Source organism: Chinchilla lanigera, unplaced genomic scaffold, assembly GCF_000276665.1.
Source record: "Chinchilla lanigera isolate Chin_1 unplaced genomic scaffold, ChiLan1.0 scaffold00157, whole genome shotgun sequence".
NCBI classification, from domain to species: Eukaryota; Metazoa; Chordata; class Mammalia; order Rodentia; family Chinchillidae; genus Chinchilla; species Chinchilla lanigera.
The window spans coordinates 486,814-504,496 of record NW_004955558.1 but is presented as its reverse complement, the minus strand read 5'-3'; the positions used below and the strand labels follow the sequence as shown (position 1 = coordinate 504,496).

General features: G+C 35.9%; 1 protein-coding gene across 1 annotated transcript; it reads left to right on the top strand.

Annotated features, from left to right (window-relative positions):
* The first annotated feature begins 3,240 nt into the window (after positions 1 to 3,240).
* Positions 3,241 to 4,164, top strand: LOC106147420 (vomeronasal type-1 receptor 4-like). The gene has a single exon (XM_013508844.1). The coding sequence runs from the start codon at positions 3,241 to 3,243 to the stop codon at positions 4,162 to 4,164; it is 924 nt and encodes a 307-aa protein (XP_013364298.1).
* The last annotated feature ends 13,519 nt before the right edge of the window (positions 4,165 to 17,683 follow it).

The following is a 17,683-nucleotide window of genomic DNA, read 5'->3' as shown; positions in this document are numbered from 1 at the left end:
TTTTAATCTTAATCCCAAATTCATGAGTAATTTTCCTTGTTTTAATACATACAAAGTACAAGGTTCACACTTCCACATTGTGTTTACATGTGTTTCTTATACCTCAATGGCTCCCAGAAATCTCCCTTCATTACTAATAGTTTTACTTAACCTATGAAATAGGAAATATTAGGTTTTAACCTGAAATAATGACTTAGTTTCTTTTTTCATTTTATATTGTTATTTGTATATGTTTGCAGTGCACAATGATTTTGTTCCTTGTGGGACACTGGTACCTGTGCATAACACATCTTAATTCATTTTTCTACCTCTTCCACTCCCCTCCTCCTTCCATTTATTGGTTCTCTTCTCTGTTAAAAAAGATCTATCTCCCTATTTCTTATGATCTATATTTTATTTTGCTCTTTATTTTCAATCCTACACTGTTTCATCATGTATTAGTATTTTATGTTTTGTAGTTTAGAGATAAAGTAATAGAATCCAAGGGTTTTTGGTAAATAAAACTATATTTTTCTTGGAATGATAAAAATGAGTATTTCTATTGCCAAGGGAAATATTAAGTTACTATTACATTTATCATTCTAGCTTGGATATGGGACATTTCCTATAGTTTCAACCTATAATTAGAGCACTACATTTTAGTAGGGTCTCTAAAGCTTTATTTGTACAGATGATAGCCTCCATAGAACAAACCTTTATACCATAGTGAATTTTTGTGATCTAATTATACAATAAAATGCCAGCAATGTAAATGAATTGTCGTTATTAAAACAATCTGAAGATAGATGTAGGTGGTTTGAAAACATAGCTGACCTAGCTTTAGTGTAGCATAGACCTTGCATGATGATCTCTGTACCTTATATAGCTTAGCCATATTCAAGTCTCTTGAGATTCTTCAGAATTTAGACAGTACATCACTATTTGTTTACAAGGACTCCTTGTTTTGAAAATAGAAATAATGCCATCATCCCCATTACATAGCTATTAAATCACAGAAGGTACTGGGCACAGAATCAGGAGAATAATTCATATATGGTTAACACTACTTGCAGTTTATGCATCTAACTTCTAAAAGCCTCTTAACAAATTACAAGCTTAATTAATATTCCTCAGTGAGAATACTGGATTGCGGTTAATAAGAGACATGTGACAGTGTTGCACGTTCCTAGGCAGAATGCCCTAACACTGAAGACAAATATCAGCTCCAGAGACTAGAAGAGTGACTGCCATGAATTTCACAATAGGAATGGTACCCTTATCTGAGCTTGCAAAGAGAATCCTGGGCATTCTTTTTCCTTTATCACAATCTCATCCTTTCCTGTGCTAAGAGCAGGTTGAAGAACATATATCAGATCTTTAAGCACTGACTACAGTCATGTCTACGGTATTTTCTTTAAAGGTGCATGCAAGCCCATGGTTGCTTTTAGACTCAAGCATTTCTCCAAAGATTTTGAGTGAAAATTTACATCTTCACACAGTTCGCAGGGAATATTCATTGTCACGGCTTCTTCTTGATCCTGTCCAGGCATTTTCAAAAAGCCCTTGGAATTCCAGGTGGGTATAACTTAAAGCTTCCAAATAAACTGGTTTTCAGTTGTTCAGTCCTGGACACCTATCTATTCTGGTGTCATTTTTCTGACGCATGTGGTTGTGAAATGCAGCAGCAAAAACATCACAAAGAAAAAAAGACGTAAGATTCTGCAGAATATTAAGATGCATTCATAACTCACAATGTACATTTTTGTTATAATAATAATAATAATAGTATCTCAGCTTGCTGAAGGACATTTTTGCCTTTTCTAAGTCATTACCCCAAAGAGTATAGATCCATTACTTGTAGGAGTTGTAGGGACATATGTCTACATTTATACTAACATTTAAGAGATTAAGTTGCATTTACCTGTTTTACACTTTGTATAACTGGAACCATGCAGAAAGATTCTTTTGTATTCAGCTTTTTCAATCTATATGATTTGTGTGGATATATTGAGGGCATTTATTAGCATTCATGTATAGTATTACATTCTATTAATATCAAACCATTAATTCTTTCACTCTAAAAGGGGATGCACAGACATCTTTAGTTTGAAGTGATCATGACTATTATTGATATATCAATTCTGAAATTCCTCTTCAGCATTATAAATGGAAATATGTTTGAAGACATATGCATAAGGGTATCATTGCTGGCAGGAAAGTTTATATCGTTTCTCCTTATATAGGAAACAAGATTTTTCCAGAATGTTTTAAAAATGTTAATACTCATTACCAGTATAAGAGACTTGTAGGTTACCCACATCTATGCCTGTACTTGGTATTTCCTGCCATTTTAATTTTAGGTTTCTAGTTAGTGTGTAAGGGTACCAGGTACTGGTTCATATCATTTTTGAAGTTTCAGTTGAAGTATTTTGCCTATTATTATCCTTTCGCATTTCTTGAGAGTTCTTCACATTGGAGCTGGGGATTTAGCTCAGCAGCACAGCGCTTGCCTGGCAAGCGCGAGGTCATGAGTTCAATTCCCAGTATTGGAAAAAACAAAAACAAAAAAAAGAGTTCTTCACATTGACAGCTGTCTCTCTTTTTCAGTCCTTCTCTTGTTTTTTCTTTTACCTTCATTCATCGCTTTTCTCTCTGTGTATATGACATTTCTTGAGAGTAACTTTAGAATTAGGATCATCAAATTTGACACTTAAATAAACTGGTTAATGTTTTTATGCAGCCTAATAAACATTTTCTTATATAACACCACAGAAATAGTTTTTCGCTTATTTCAGAATTTTCATTACTTATCTTTAAAATTTAGATCAGAAATCCAATTGGAAATGAATTGTATTGTGTTGATATTGACAGGATTTGTCTGTTTTTCCCAATATGATTATCAATTTATTCTGGAAATTCTGAGTTATGATTTCTTTTTATTTTCTCTCACTTTTTATTGCTTCTGCCAGGTTAACATCACTTCATCCTGGTGTGGACCATTCCACGATATAAAATAGTGGTTATCCTCATCAACATGTACATTTTGATATCTTTGAAAATCCTTCAGGAGCATACAATGAAAGTTGATCTTGGTGCCAAAAGAAACTTTTTTTTCTTGCTGTCTTTCTGACTGGCCTCAAACTCCTAGGCTCAAGCGATCCTCATATTTCAGCCTGGCTGGACAAAATAGCAGTAGTGAAACCTCTTGCTGACAGGAATCCTGCTGCTATTATTTTTTTTAAAAAGGTGATGAATAACAGAATGTTTTCCAGGGATATAGCAATAGGAATAATGTTCTTATCACAGACTACAGTTGGAATTCTTGGTAATTTCTCTGTTCTTTACTATTATTTAGTCCTTTACTACCAAGACTGCACATTAAGGTCCACAGACATGATTCTGAAGCACCTTTTTATAGCCAACTTTTTCATCATCCTCTCTCATGGAGTTCCCCATACAATGGCAGCTTTTGGGTTGAAACATTCCTTCAATGATTTCAGCTGCAAAATCCTTTTGTACATTCACAGACTGGGCAGAGGTGTGTCCACTGCGATGACATGCCTCTTGAGTGTCTTCCAGACTATCATGATCAGCCCCATGAACTCCTGTTGGAAGGACCTTAAAGTAAAAGCCCCAAGGTACACTGAATCTTCCATTTCCCTCTGCTGGATCCTGTATGTGGTGATAAGTTTCATTTTTCCTATACATGCATATGTCAAACAGAATAGCAAAAATATGACAAAGAGCAGATATTTTGGATTCTGTTCTACTGAAGGTAATAACATTATTTCCTCAATATATTTAGTATTATTTATATTCCCTGAAGTTTTATTTTCTGTGCTCATAATTTGCAGCAGTTGTTCCGTGATCATCTTTCTCTATAAGCATAAGCAGCAGGTTCAATATATTCGCACTGTGGCTTCCCGCAGAGCCTCCCCTGAGTCCAGAGCTACACACAGCATCTTTGTCCTGGTGTGCACATTTGTGATTTTTAACACTGTTTCCTCCATATTGTATATTTATGTTGCTTTCATGCATCATCCCAGTGTGTGGTTGGTGAACATCAGTGCCCTCCTTTCTGTGTCCTTTCCCACGGTCAGCCCCTTTGTTTTCATGAGGAGACACTCTACTGTACTGAGGCTCTGCTTTGTCTGGATAAGAAATCCAAGAATTGGTCAATCATAAGCATGTAAATGATATAGTTTTTTACAATATTTAATTGTTTTGTATGCATCATCCTCAAAATCTGAAAACCAAAATATATGAAAGAACAACTTGTCTTTGTAAGGTAGACCATAATTGGCATTGCAGTTATTTAGCTACTTAAATGTCAGATCTACATTGGCATGTAAAATTGAGTAAGGCAGATTACTTCTGGCTTCATGGATGCCCTCCCGTTGATAGCAACTCCAGTAAATGTTGCTTCAGCAAAATTAAATGGATTAGGCCTCAGCCAGTCAAAGTCAGTTTAATCTTGGTGGTGACCAAGTGATGTACTCAAAGACAAGTTCACCAGAAAGACAATGAAGAAATGAATGGTGGATATTGATGGAAGACCCTTCTCTGTAGCTTTCTTATATGTATTATATTAATCAGCTTTCCCATTGCTGGATGCAATACATGACACCAATAATTTAAGAAGAAGAGCAGTTTAATTTGGCTCCTAGTTTGGGGGAATAGTGTCCATGATCAGCTGTTTCCAAGGCCAAAACAAAAAAGCATGGTGGGACCACATGGCAGAGTAAAGCTTCTTACCTCACGGCAGTCAGAAAGCAGAGACAGAAAGAACCAGGGAGGAGGATATGCCATCCAGTGACACAAGGCTTGTGACACATTTCTTCTAACCAGGTTGCACCTCCTCACTGTACATTTAGTTATGAGCTTATTAAGCGGTGAATCAACTCTGGGTAACTTTGGCTTGAAACATTTATTCAGTGAATTTAGTTGCCAATTTAACTTGTACATCCTCAGAGTGCGCAGGACTATGTCAATTTGTACTATGTGTCTCTTGAGTGTCTTCCAGACTATTACAATCAGCCCCATGAACTCCTGTTGGAAAAATCTTAAAATAAAACCTCCAAAGTACATCATCTTCTCCATGTCCTTCTGCTGGTTGCTACACATAGGGGTAAATTTCATTTTCCCCCTATATGTGTTGCTTGTATCTGGGAAACCAGAAAGCAGAAACATCACAAGAAAAAGAAGTCTGAGATTCTGTGCTGTTGTGGGGTACGGAACAACCATGGGCTCAGTCTATATTGCATTAGTAGTATCGCCTGAGGTTTCTTCTATTGTGTTCACAATATGGGTCAGTGGTTCTATGATTTTTATCCTGTATAGACATAAACAGCAGGTTAAGCACATTCATAGTACTAGTTTTCCCTCCAGATTCCTTGCGTCAAGAACCACCAAAAGCATCCTTTTCCTGATCACTTTACATCATCTCTTTCATCTTTCACATTTCTATCCTTTTTTATAATCTCAATTGGTGGTTGGTGAGTATACACATTTCTGTGTGCTTTCCAACTATCACTTTCTGGTTATGAGTCAAAATTCCTCTGCATCCAAGCTCTGCTTTGTTTGAATAATGAACACAGAGCCCCCTATTCTTTTCAGAAATATATAAGTGGTATGTTTTGTCAGTATTTTCTGTTATTTCTCATTTCACTGTAAGAGGCAATACAGAAATGCAAAGGAGAGACCACATAGCTTTCTTAGGTAGACTAACAGATATTCAGTTGGTTAAATGTGGGACTTTCATGGGAATAATGTATGTGACTAAAGCAGGTTGACACTATTCTTGTGCACACTGTCCTGCTCACATCAGTGTGAATCAAGTGTACCTTGAGGCAAATGAAGTGGATTCAGTCCTATTCAGTCCTAGCTCCTGTGTTGACTAATCATGATATTTTATTAAATTGCTCGCTGAAGAAAACATACATATGTTAAGAGTGAATATAGTGAAGAAATTGGTGACTACAGTTTAAATAGAACTTTTTATGGATTTCCTGTGTCTCTAGGGGAGATGCATCTGTTTTACCATGCACTGTCTTCTAATGGTTGTCTACACTATTAAAGAGACTTGAATTATATGGAGAGCATCAATGTCTAGAGCAGAAAGAAGACTTGCTTACTGCATAGTTTATTAAGACCTCAATCTCATAATAACAATAATCTATGTGACAAGAATTTTGGACATCCATGAAAAAAAGTGATACCTGAGAATTATCCAGATCTTCCCCTACTTTAGAAGCCCTTGGGGTGAGGTAGAAGACTTTGACAAGTTAAGTGATGACATGAGTCGTGTAAGGGTGCAGTAACCATAAAATGCTTCCTCCCCCCATGAATGTTCGTTTCTGATGTTTTGGGCAACTCATTTTTTAAACCACTTTCCTCATAATTTTATGAGAAAACCATCTAAATTTTCCCACAACAGCACCCTTGCTCCAGATAGCATTCTCTTTGATTTTTCATTGCCTCACAAAATCCAAGTCCTGGGAGTCCAGCAAAGGACAGAAGGAACACATGAGGGTATTTGTTTTACTGTGCCACATATCTTCAAAAATCCAGACTAAGGGAATGGATTAATCAGTCCACACTGAAAGGGGAGATGACTCTCTGCTCCTCCTATGTGGATAGCATCATTAAGAGAATGTGCCTGGATCTGCTAATCTAGAGGGGGATCTTTTTGAACCAGACATACTTGGAAAAAAATCTAGGATATTTGCCAGTTTCTCATTTCTGTGACAAAATCTCTGATGCTGGATACTTTACAGGGGAAAGAGCTCTATTCATCTTACAGTTTTGGGTATCTGAGAGCATGCACCGACACCAGCTGAGTTTCTGCATGGGGCTCCTGCTGCATCACATGCTGGCCAGTATTATCATTGCAGGGCAGTGTGTGAGAGGAAAAGATCATAGGTGAGACAAGAAGTCAGATAATGGAGAGGAGCTATTTTTCTTCTTTTATAACACCTCCCCCCATGAAAACTAAAGAGTTCCATAAAATTATCTTAATCACGTCTAAGGTCAGAAGCCCTCATGACCTAAAATTTCCACTTGGCCTCTCCTTCTAAACACCAAGCACATTAGACAACCATTTTCAATACAAATTATTGTGGGAGAAAAACCACATCCAAACCCAGCCGTGCTATTATGAGCAAGGAAATTCATTTCTGTCACAAAGAAGTCAGCTCTTTACATGTTAGTTTCCATTCTTGGGATAAGATACTTGGGAAACATATCCTATGAGAGGGGAGGTTTATTTTTGCTTTTACATTCAGAGGTTGAAGACTGTAGTCAACTGGCTCCAAGGCAGAAACATCATGGGGAACAGGTACGGCAGAAGAGTATTACAGAAAGGCAAGGTGGAGGAAAGATTCTTAGCTCATGGCAGCAAGGAAATGGATGTTGAGAGAGTCAGAATGGAAGCAACCAGATGCACCATTCTAAACCACGCTACTCAGGGACTTCCTTCCTTCAATGGGGCCTTACTCCAAGCAACCCGTTCATCTACTTACTCATCACTAGCTTGGCTGTTGTGAATTGTGCCACAATAAATATGGATATACAGATATTATTTGGATATATTCTAAAGAGTCCTATAAGAAGATCAAATGGTAGTTCTTTTTTTGTTAGGAAAATCTGTATTGATTTCCAAGTGGCTCTATTAATTTACACTTCTACCAGCAGTATAGAAGTATTCTGTATGATAGACACTGTGAAATGATGGGAAAACACTCAAGGGCAATTGGGATGTGGGAAAAGAAAAGGGAAAGAAGGAGAAATTTTGTATGTATGTATATACAGGATAGTTAACATAGTTGTTCTACTGTCTTCTGTTTCTTTGCTGAAAGAAACTGTCAATAAGTCCTTGATTTATCAATATTGGATGTCTCTATCTGTTTTCATGAGAAACCACTTTGAAGATATCAATATGTAATACAACAAGCATTGTTAATTTCCTACCACTTTGTTTGTAACTGTATTGGCTGTACTGGTCTTTTGCTATTTTGTAAAAGGTTGTCTGTTAATGTTTTCCTCCTTTTATTTTTAAAATAAACCATGAAGTAATGTAATGGCTTGTAATGGCTCAGTGGTGTTGAATAATTTTCAAATACTATTCAGTTCTAGTTCTTCTTTGGCTGATGGTTTATTTGATTCATTTTCATTTTTTGATTGAGCTATTGTCACTTTGGTGTTTTTTGAATTCTGTATAATCTAAAAATTAATTCTCTGTCAACTTCATTGAAAATAGCAATATGTAATATAGCAACCATTGTTAACTTCCTATCACCTTGTTTTGAAATTCTGTACTGTTTTTATTGCTTTGGGGTTGTTTTATTTTTGTGTTGGTTGTTGCTATTTTCTTTTCTTTTCTCTTTAAAATAAAAAAATAAAATAAGTTAGCAAAGATTTTCTATAATTCTGTAGTAGGCTATCTTTTTCCTCTATTAATTGTTTGCCTTGCTGTGTAAAATTTCATGTAGTTATATTTGTGGATTTTGGCTATGATTTCATGTGCTACTCAAGTCCTATCCAAAAATTTATCATATGTTTATGGTTTCAAGTGTTCCTCATATTTTTTTCTTAATGATTTCAAAATTTCAGTTCTTTCCCTACTTATTGATCCACATTGAATTGATCTTGGTACAGGATGACAGATAAATATCTAGTTTCAGTTTTCTGCAATGGAATATCCAGTTTTCCATCACAATTTGTAAGAGGGGTTGGATTTTGTCAAAAATATAAAATTCTTTTCTTCTTTGTCTAGAATCAGATGCTGTCATTTTGTGTGTTTCTTCCTCGGTCCTTGTTTCTGTTTCATTAGTCTTGTTCTATTTTTGTGCCACTACTGTTCTGCTCTTGTTGCTATGGCTGTGTCTATAAGTTAAAACTGGCCTTGTGGTGCCTTCAACCTTACAGTTTTTGCTTAGGATTGATTTTTTGAGTCTTTTGTGTTTCCATGTGAATTTTATAATTTTTTTTCTAGTTCTGTGAAGAAAGTCATTAGTATTTCGATAGGGGTTACAATTATTATGAAGATCTCCTTCGGTAGTTTGGTCAGTATAACAATTTTATTTATGCCAATCCATAGATGTCTTTCTGTCTTCTAGCATTTCTTTTAATTTTTTTAGTGCTTTGAAATTTTCATTAAGAGGTCATTTCATTTCTCTGGCTAGATGGATAGCTATGTATTTTATTTTTGAAGTTGCTGAGAATGGAATTCTTTTCCTCATATCTTTCTCAGTTGGCTCATTACTGGTGTAGCTGTTCATTTTTGAATATTGATTATATATCCTGCTACTTTGGTGAATTTATTACCTCTAAAAGTCTCTTGGTGGAATTTTTAGGATCTCTTAGTGTTTTAAGAGTAGGAAGAATTTATTGATAAAAAAGATAGCTTCTGTCTAAGGCAGGATAAAATAAAAAGGGTTGAAAAGTGAGCTGCCCACTGACCCCACTTCTCAAGGATGTTTTATTGAGCAAAGCCATGAAGTGAGGTGAGTTCAAGGTGGGACAAAACTATAGTCAACTAATAAGTTTACAGGTGTAGTCACTTAGGTAATATTAATCCTATGTGAAATCACAATGTGTGTGTGAGGTGGGAAAAAAACTATGGTTAACCAATAAAATTATAAGTATAGTTGCTCAGGTGATGTAGATTAGGTGGGAATCAAATGGGGAAGCATGTCATGCAGCAAGTGTACATGGACTGAGCAATGATTTTCCAGGAAAGAATGGGCTAGGGAAGTTTTGGTTTCCCACCCAAGGTGATTGATACCTATTTAGAATGTCAATCACTACTGTTATCCCTAGAGGAAGTATGTGGGTGTAGTCATTCTTCTTTTCCTTGAAGCCTGGGCTCCAGTGAATGTGCCTCTGGCCACAACTGTCAGAAAGTTGCCCTGGCCATGACCCCTTAGCTACTCTCTCAGTTTCTACTGATCCATACAACCAGAGATCTGTCTCTGGAAGGGAATCTATTTGCCTGTCTGGCCAGCATTTACTCTACACCCTATTAGCAAAAGTATTTTTCCTACACATATAAATGATGAGAATCAGGCCTAGGACAGGGAGAGAGAGAGAGAGAGAGAGAACCAGGAGATTGGGAATTCTCCTTTAAATTAAATTAAATGTTTTAGCAGTTTAGAGTTCCTCTCTCTCTAACCTTACATGCTTCCAAAAAAGGAAAGTATCAAGTGGTAGTGAAAGATCAGAAAAGATCGTCTCCTTGTTAGTGGAAGCTCAGACCAGAAAGGAAACAGGCAAAAGAGGCTCAACATTTTCCCTAGAGTGTAGAGAAGGATTAGGCAAGTTTGAGGCAGGATCAAGCAAGGATCTGGCAAGTTTGTGTCAGTAAAACTTGTCCCCCAAGTCTTAAGAATGACCACCAACCTATTGTCTTTGAACTGGCAGAAGGGGTCTATTAACAGATATGTATATTTTCTAAAAATGCACTAGATTTCCTAAAAAGGCCATTTTACAGCATTTCACATCAAAGTCCACTAGGACACATTCTAACAGTACTTTAACTTAGCAGTGTTTTCTGAGATAACAAAGCACAACAGTCAGGTCAAAAAAGAAATTCTAGTAAATTTAGCAACTAAATCCCTATATAACATATAGAATGCAAGAATAAAATGTCCCATTAGGGGCTGGGGATTTAGCTCAGCAGCACAGTGCCTGCCTGGCAAGTTCAAGGTCATGAGTTCGATTCCTAGTACTGGAAAAAAAAAAAAAAAAAAAAAAAAGTCCCATTAAAGATGTATCTTAACATCCCCATATTCTTAAATTTATCATCACTTTAACAAAACACTAAATAATTGACAAAGACATAATATAAAATTTAAAGCATAAAAATTTTGATTACCTAAGTCAGTCACAATCTAGAATCTCTGAAAGAAATGCAGACTCTTGCCTCTGTCCAGGTATCTGAGTGGAAGACCTCCAAATGATATAGGGTATATGATATAGGGATGATATATAGAACTCAAATAATATAAAGGAACCCTTATAACACCCAACTTGCTAGATGTCCGGTACACCAAGTTTATATTCTCTAAAATTAAGAAATTAATTCTAGGAATAATGGAGATTAAGAATAGGATGAATTTATTGAGAAGGAGATAGCTTCTGTCTAAGAGAGACAGAAGGGGCCCAGAAAGTGGATTGGCCTAGGATCTTCTAATTATAGGGTGATATAATTTGCAAGCAAGGGTTATTTGATTTTTCATTTTTTAGTTATATCTCTTTTCCTTTTTCTCTTGTCTAATTTCTCTAGCTAAAATTTCAAGAGCTTTACTGAATAGTAGTGATAAGAGTGAACATTATTGTCTTATTACTTGTTTTTTTCCATTCAGCATGATGACAATTCTGGATTAGCACACATGTCATATTTTGAGAAATGATACATAAATTCCTAGTTTTGAGGATTCCTAGGATCCCAGGGCTTTTTCTGAATTATGCAGGGATGTTAAATTTTGTAGAAGTCTTTCTCTGCTTTAATATGATCATGTGATTTTTATATTTGGTTTTACTTGCATGGTATATTATATTTATTGATTTACTCATTTTGAACTATCCTCCCCATTCTTAGAATGAAGCCAACTTAATCATGGTGTACGATTTTTTAAATGTGTTGTTTAGTTAGGTTTACAGAAATTTTATTATTGATTTTTGAATCTATATTCATCAAAAATATTTGTCTAAAGTCTTCTTTTTGTTGTTTCTTTGCTCTGTTTTGGTACCAACTGAAGTTTTCCTTACACACAAAACACTGTTTTCTATGTGTGTTAGTTGTCTTTTCTACTGACCCAATATTCTTGTCATGTCTTATAGCCATAATTATGAGCTACTCACATTACACACAAAAACATATATACTCATCTACAAATTTACACACATGTATGAGAATTTAAGCTTCAAGGAGAAGGCAGAATTGTGTGGATCTTGGCCTCATCCAGGCTTCACTGGACTAGTTTATGCTACAGTTCAACCTGAAAAGAATCAATAATTTTTCTATATAACAACAAAAAATCTACTGAGATACAATTCAGAAAAACAATTTCATTCACAATAGCTTCAAAACAAAATAAAATAAAGTAAAATAAAATAAAATACCTAGGAATCAACCTATTCAAAGAGGTGAAATGACCTCTAAAATAAAAATTATAGAACACTTCAGAGAAAAATTTAACTAGAAAATGAACAGATCTCCCAGGTGATTGATTAGCAGAGGTAACATTATTACTAGGACTATACTATCTAAAGCAACCTACAGGCTGTATACAATCTGTATAAAAATAGAAATGATATTTTAAGAAGAAATAGAAAAACACTGTAAAATTCATATGGAAGGACAAAACCTAGAACACTAAAAAATCATGAGGAAGAAAACAGTGATGAAGGTCTCACAGTTACCAATTAATCATATGTTTCACAAAGAGGCCAAAAGTTTACATAAGAGAAAGAACAGCTTCTTTAAAAAATGGTGCTGAGAAAACTGGACATTCAACTGTCAAAAGCTGAAACTGGATCATTCCACATTATCTACAAATATAATTTGAAGATGGATAAAAGAACCAGAATTAAGACTTGAAAATCTGAAGACTCTAGAAGAAGAAATAAAACTTCTAGAAGAAGAAATAAAATTTCAAGCACAGGGTAGACTTAGTGGATAGGATCCCCGAGTCCCCTTCCTGATCCCACGGCAAGATATTTTCATTAACTTGGAATTCACCCTTGCAAATGTTTACTGTAGTCCTAGTAAACCTTGACCTAACTTGATGACTGAGATTTTCCAGGATAAAGTCAGGGGTTCAGATTCCTTCATTTAGATCTTAGGCTCATTTAATCCTAAAACCATTTTGGAGGTACAAAGACATGCATTTTTAGTTAGTTCATCAATTTTATTTTTCTGAAGACAAATTTTAACTAGTTCTCAAAGTAAATAAAAACTTAAAAAAAGACACTAGGCCTCATGACTTCTGGGGAAATAGTAGAGTGGTAAGTAGCAACAAATTGGGTCTTTCTAAAATTCAAAATCCAGACCATGAATAGGATCCTAAAGCTCAGGAAAAAATAGTAAGAATCAACAAATGGAACTAGATCAAATTAAAAACCTTCTACAAAATAAAGTAAACAAATATGAACGAGGAGATTACCTTTAGGATAGCAAAAACCTTTGGCAGCTAATATTGCAATAGTGATTAATATCTAGAATATGTAAAACACTAAAAAAGCCCCTTAACATCAATATGTCAGATAATACAATCAATAAATAGACAAACTGAACAGACACTTCTTAAAAGTGGTACAAATGGCTAATAAATATATTTTAATTTTTAAACCACTTTAGCCACCATGTGAATGCAAATCAAAATTATTTTAGGATTTCCTCTCGTGCTAGCGAGAATGTAAAACACCAAGTGCCTGGCTTAGCTCAGTTGGTAGAGCATAAGAATGTAAACACCACAAATGCTGGTGAGGATACTTGGAAACAGGAAATGCTCCACAATGCTGGTAGAAATGTTAATTAATAAGGATATTATAAAAATCAGTATAGAATTTCCTCAAACAGCCTAAATCTAAAGCTGCAGTTATACTCAGACATACCATTCCTTGTTATGTACATTGTACCCACCCCGAGTCACCATTCAGAGTTCACAGCCTCAGTCATCAGTGCATTTTTCCTTAGAATCTAGCTAATAATTGTTTGTGGAAACCACAATTACACTCCACAGCAGTTTTTCTGTGGGAAGTTTGCAAGTAGCCAATGCAAGAGCATTCTTCAGTTCTCCTTGCTGCGGCTTGACTGCTGCCCTGTGATCCCTATCTGACAGATACACAAGTTTCCTGCATCGTAACAGGCCGATGCATGTAGCTCTCTCGAGTGCTATTGGTTTGTCCTTCTTAATGGCCTAAGATCCCTAAGATGCAGCCAAAATGCGCTGCACCTTAAGGCTTTGTTAATACAGTACTTTATTGAATTAAATTATGTAACTGTGGGAGACATCGTATATTTAAGGTTCAAATCATAAAAATGGGCATTTACATACATGTTTTCTGATTATATTTGAAATTCATGTTTTTTCACGATTCATGGGTACTCCAAGAATGTAATCCCCATGAACTTCAGAAGTACAGTATAGGGGCTGGGGATTTAGCTCAGCGGCAAAAGCGCCTGCCTGGCAAGCGCAAGGTCGTGAGTTCGGTTCCCGGTACCGGAGAAAAACCAAAAAAAAAAAAAAAAAAAAGAAGTACAGTATACTCCAAGGAATTAAATTAGCATACTATTGACATATCTCTATACACATAATTCACAAGAATTAAGCTATGCAAGCAAACGTGGTACCCATAAAATGGCTGAAAGGTTAAGAAACACTGGTATGTATACATAATGGAGTACTACTGTGCCATAAAGAAGAATAAATTTGAGTCATTTACAGGCAATTGGATACACTTTGAGACCATAAGATTAAGTGAAATAAATCATGCATAAAGCTTAAAATATCACATGGTTTCTCTTACATGAGAAGGCAAAAATATAAATAAATTAAAGAGTAAAATTAAATACAAGTAATATGAAACAGAGGTAGATCTTTTGCAAAAGGACATGGAGGGAGGGAAGAGAATAAAGAGGGATAGGGATGAAAAGAGAATTTACATGTGTTGTGTACATCTGCCAACTCCCCGCGAAGGATGAGGATATTATGTCCTGTGGACACATACTAATAAACATAAAATTTTAAAAAGGATAATGCTGCAAAGATGCAGGGAATGCAGTTAGATATATATGTCTCTCTGCCACTTGCTCTTCGAGAAGACCTCCATATCTTTTAGTCTTTTCAGCCTTCAGGGGTCATGAAAATGTAAAAGCATCTCCCATAACTTTAAAGGTCTCTCTGGAGATATTTATAAGAAGGTTGTAACTCTCTTTGTTAATGAGCAACTGTGAAAAAAGTTCTTCTGATGTCCTTGGTTCCCCAAGCCTCCACGGTCATTTTCAGTACAGGTGCAATGATAATTGCAATTCACAGAGGAGGGAGGTCACAGATGAGGAAACCTTTATCTTAGGATCTAGCTGCCTCCCTCACCTGCACTGCTGGTTGTCCTGAGCACCTCAAGGAACCCGACCTCTTGAAGAGAGCAGGTGTCAGGTGAGTAGTTTGTATTTCAGCCTCAATGGTAGAGTCAGTAAGGAAAGAGAGTGTGACTAAGTGCTTACATGAGGACCAGGTATTGTGGGGTGGGAACAGGTTAAGAGCAAAGGTAGGCAAGGACAGAAGTAAGTCTTTCATTGTGTGCTGTGCTAGAGAGAGACATTAGGGTCTTGCAACCCATACCACTTCCTGGTGCCTTGTAGAGTAATTAAAACTTTACTGTGGATGAACATTTGTGAATTATCACCACGATAAAGACATAGGGCTTTAGGAACTGAAGAAATGGAGTACTGAAACACAGCCATTCCTCATAGAAATTAGAGAATAAAGGATAAATTCATAGCCCTTTCTTCCTCCCTTTGAATCTTTCTCTCTCTCTCTCTCTCTCTCTCTCTCGGTATTTTGAGATAAGGTCTCATTATGTAGTTCAGGATTGCCTTGAATTCACCATGTCGCCCAGGCTGGCCTCAGACTCGCAACAATCCTGCTTAAGCCTCCTAAGTTTTATTTTTGGCCAATCTGCCTTCATTCACATAGCTGTGAAGAACCGTAAATACAGTGACTCCTGGCACATTCTGTTTGAAAGTGTGTCAAGTTGCACCTCTCTGCTCAGCACCAGACGCCTTCAGATTTTCAGCTGAAGGAATTCATCAAGGTTCGCAGGTTTGAACTTTTCTTCTGTCCTCACAGATTTGCACCGTATGTACTCCAGCAAAACCTGCGTCTTGAGTTTCTTTAGCCATGGTGGTGAGCCCCAGGCACTGCAGAAGTACAGAACTTCAAATAAATTTTCCCAATTACAAATGTTTGCCCACATTTTTTAATGTTTTAATCTACTGTACTCTGTATTCTTTGTATTTCATAGTTGGTGTGTGTTTGTGATACATAATAATGACTTTCATCTTGGGGAATCAGTACATGTACAAATCATATCTTGGTCAATTTTACATACTAATCCTTCCCTGGTCCTTCCCTGTACTCTTGTCCTCAGATTTTCGTGCTCTCACTTTTTATTTTGTGTGTGATTGCCAAATGGACCACATAAACATCTCAAAAATGATTCAGTGCACTGTTTTGCTTGATCCCATGACAAAATTAGAGTCAAAATAAACACCATTAAAAAAAATAAAACAAAAAATGAAGTGCACCACTGCCATTCTTCTGAGAAGTGTCTTGTTCGCATCATCCACTGTGCTTGTTGGTGCGTGTGAGTTTCACCCTGTACAGACATGTGTGGCACATCACACATATTCTTAGCAGTAACACCTCTTCCAGATAGTTACTCTGACTTCTTTTAGTGACAAGTATGTGTAAAGATTGACAGAGCCATCTCAGCTAGTGAGAGCACAGTTGAGCAGAATTTCACAAATGGAACAAATTCTCTGTGTAACAGATAGACCAAGACACATGTAGTATGGTCATTTGCCCAAAGTTCCCATCTATCTCCTCTCAGTAACTAACCCCAAGCTTATGGTATTCTTGCACATACTTGAAGAGTGGAGCAATAAAACATAGGCTTGCATCATTTCTCATGTTTCAGATATTACATCACTAATGTCTGCTCAATACTTTATATAAATGGACTCAGTGGAATTTTTCGTATTTGTGATTTGTATGCCCTTCATGAGACCTTTAGGGAATTCTTAATTACTGAATATTATTCATGGTTTTCATTAGCATTGCTAGGTTTTATTTCATGGCATGAATGTCAGTTCGTTGGGTTATTATACTGTTAGTAGGCGTGAAGATAGTTTTGAGTTTAGGGTTACTGTGAGTCAGTACTCATGTTACTGTAGAGAATGTGTAGTTTTGTCTCCGTGATGCATTTATGATTGTTTTTGAGTAAATTTATAGAAATGAAATTATTACAACATAAGGTGGCAGTTCAGACACTTATATAGATTGTACTGAACAGTTTTCCAAAATACTTGTACCTACTTTACACAAAAAAGTTCATAGTTTATTGATATTCTTACCAACTTTGCAATTTCCTGTCATTGGAATTTTAGCTTTCTGGATGGTGTATGATGGTATCACATAGTGATCTTACTTGAGTTTTTCACGCTAATGAGGACATAAAACACTTAGAGTATTCTCATTATCAGTTAATAAATTCTTTTTTGGGAATTGAAGCTGAAATATTTCTTCAATTTTTTATTTTTGCATAATCTGTAGGAATTCTTTAAGATGAATGCATGTGTTTCTGTGTCTGTTTTTTCTTGTTCTGTTCTAGCTCCCTGTTTTTCTGTCTCTGTCATGTCCTCATTCCACACAACTATGTTTGCATTTTGATGAAAATAGTTCTTAATTTAGCATAATCTGTCACATCATCCATATGGTTCACATATTTTGTAACAAATAATGTTATATCCTTCAATCACACAAATAATTTTTCCTAAAATGTTTTATATTTATCTTAAATATTTACACTAGAAATCTGACTTTGACCATAGTTAAGATTTTTCTCTCGTGTGAATAACACAAGTTTCAGGTCTTATTGAAAATGTTGGAATTTCATTCTTTCCATGTTGTCCTTTCTC

Excerpts from the sequence above, each read along its gene's own strand:
- LOC106147420 (XM_013508844.1), top strand. The coding sequence starts at position 3,241 with ATGTTTTCCAGGGATATAGCAATAGGAATAATGTTCTTATCACAGACT.